The 1,840-nt window shown below is 31.0% G+C and overlaps 1 protein-coding gene across 1 annotated transcript; it reads right to left on the reverse strand.

The window, feature by feature from the left end:
- Positions 1-767: 767 nt before the first annotated feature.
- Positions 768-1,809, reverse strand: LOC137817771 (molybdopterin synthase sulfur carrier subunit). Its single transcript, XM_068621005.1, has 2 exons — positions 1,119-1,809; positions 768-1,031 (listed from the first exon to the last, which is right to left on the reverse strand). Exon 1 carries the CDS (start codon positions 1,509-1,511, stop codon positions 1,140-1,142), a length of 372 nt encoding a protein of 123 aa, XP_068477106.1. The 5' UTR covers positions 1,512-1,809; the 3' UTR covers positions 768-1,031; positions 1,119-1,139.
- Positions 1,810-1,840: the final 31 nt, after the last annotated feature.

A 1,840-nucleotide genomic window follows, 5' to 3' on the forward strand; every position in this document is an offset into this window, starting at 1 on the left:
ATCTTTAATTTTATAGGTAAAAATGGTATCATTCTTTAAAATACTAATAATTTATACTTAATGTCTTGAAAATTTAGTACTTTTTGTGTTTGTAAAGTTAAAATATGTCCAATTTAGTCAATTTGAGTGCAATAAACTTTGTTGAATAAGTGATAAATATGGTTGAAAACTTATTTTGACTTTAACCAAACTGATAGTAAACATTAGAGAAAAAAAATAATATGACAAATAATATATTAGTTATTGTGACAAATTAAGTACAAAATGTTAACATCAACAACGTTTTGTTAAATAGTTAATTGAAAACTTCAACACCATAAGATTTGACACCAAACAGTGGAAAATTGTATTTACCATTCTTCTGAGCTGCTGCAGAAATTATTAGAACAGAGAAATTATAAGAAAATTATAAATTTGGATAGGTGATGAACACGATTTTGTCTTAGAAAACCATGCTTCATAATATGATTTTAATTTTTTTACTTTTCACAATACAGAAATGTTTGGTATACATGGTTTCATATCATACTTTTTAATCATACAAGAAACTTAGATAAATCAGTTCAAATTTCAGTTGCAGGTGACAGCAATTTGGAAGTTGCCTTCATCTTCCTTGGTGAACCTCAATTCCTAAAGAACACTTTTAGTGTAAAAAAAACATGATATTTTTATTCACCATTTCAAAAGCATGGAAACTTTTCCAATAATAAATCAAAAAAGGGAAAAGAATAAAACATATTCCATAAAGCTAAAATAGAATGCCACACTGACAAATGAAACTTTCTCATTTTCTCTTGAAGAAAGAAAAGTCTCCATGTTGGTTTACAACAAATATAGCATTAAATCTATCATTACAATCTTTCTAATAGTAGGGTAATTGTGCTAGATTCTCAAAGGGTTGAGTCCTTTTCTTAAATTATTACTTCTTAATTAACTTCATGATTAAACCGTTTACTAAGAAAACTTAGTAGTCTTCACATATATGTTGAGAAAGGTTAACCTTTTGAGAATTGCACATCAATCAAATTACCCTACATGAGATAATAAACTTATCAGTATTTACTCAAATTCATATATTTTTTCCCAGAATATTTACTGTAGTACAAAAGTAGAAGTACCCTGCACTGATATTAAGGTGATCAGCCACCACTAATTGGAGGTATTAGGGCCAACTCATCTGTGTCTTTAACAATGCTCGACTCTGTTGTGTACTCCTCATTCAGAGCCAAAACCATGCATCCTCTTATTTCTTCCAAACCTGGAAACTTCACAAAAAGCTTTTTCAAACAATCATGAGTAGTACTTCCAGATGGCACCTCCAGTGGCATCTCACTCAAGCCAGTGAGATCACGGGCTCTAGCAAAAAACAACACTTTTATCTTCACTAGAGAACTTTGATTCTTGTTCGGAGTGTCATTTTCATCCAGAGTCTTAATATCTCCTTCCATCATGTCCTTTTCTGCTTTAAAACAAGTTGTCAGAGACAAACTAGTACTTACAATACAAGACATGTTTCTGCAAACTGCAGAAAATTCAATCTGACAACACAAATCAATGTTTATTATTTATTCATTCACTGATAAAATAAATCAGGGGAAACATCTCCACCAAAACCATCTTCGGCTACTAAAAATGTTAAAATGAAAAATATCCCAGTCATCTAACTGAAAACACGATCTATATACAGTGAAGATGAGAACATGCTTCTGGAAGTGGATGTCAATGGAAAGTCACAATAATTATTATTTTTTGGGGGGGTTGGGGGATGGTTATTCGAGGAGGGCAACCAAATTTATCAGTCAGAAGCTGCCACTAATTTTTATTTGATATTGGAGAAGAC

This window comes from Phaseolus vulgaris, unplaced genomic scaffold, assembly GCF_000499845.2.
Source record: "Phaseolus vulgaris cultivar G19833 unplaced genomic scaffold, P. vulgaris v2.0 scaffold_1151, whole genome shotgun sequence".
NCBI lineage: Eukaryota > Viridiplantae > Streptophyta > Magnoliopsida > Fabales > Fabaceae > Phaseolus > Phaseolus vulgaris.

What these genes read in the sequence shown, in the direction of transcription:
- LOC137817771 (XM_068621005.1), bottom strand. Translation starts at nt 1,511, where the DNA reads ATGTCTTGTATTGTAAGTACTAGTTTGTCTCTGACAACTTGTTTTAAA.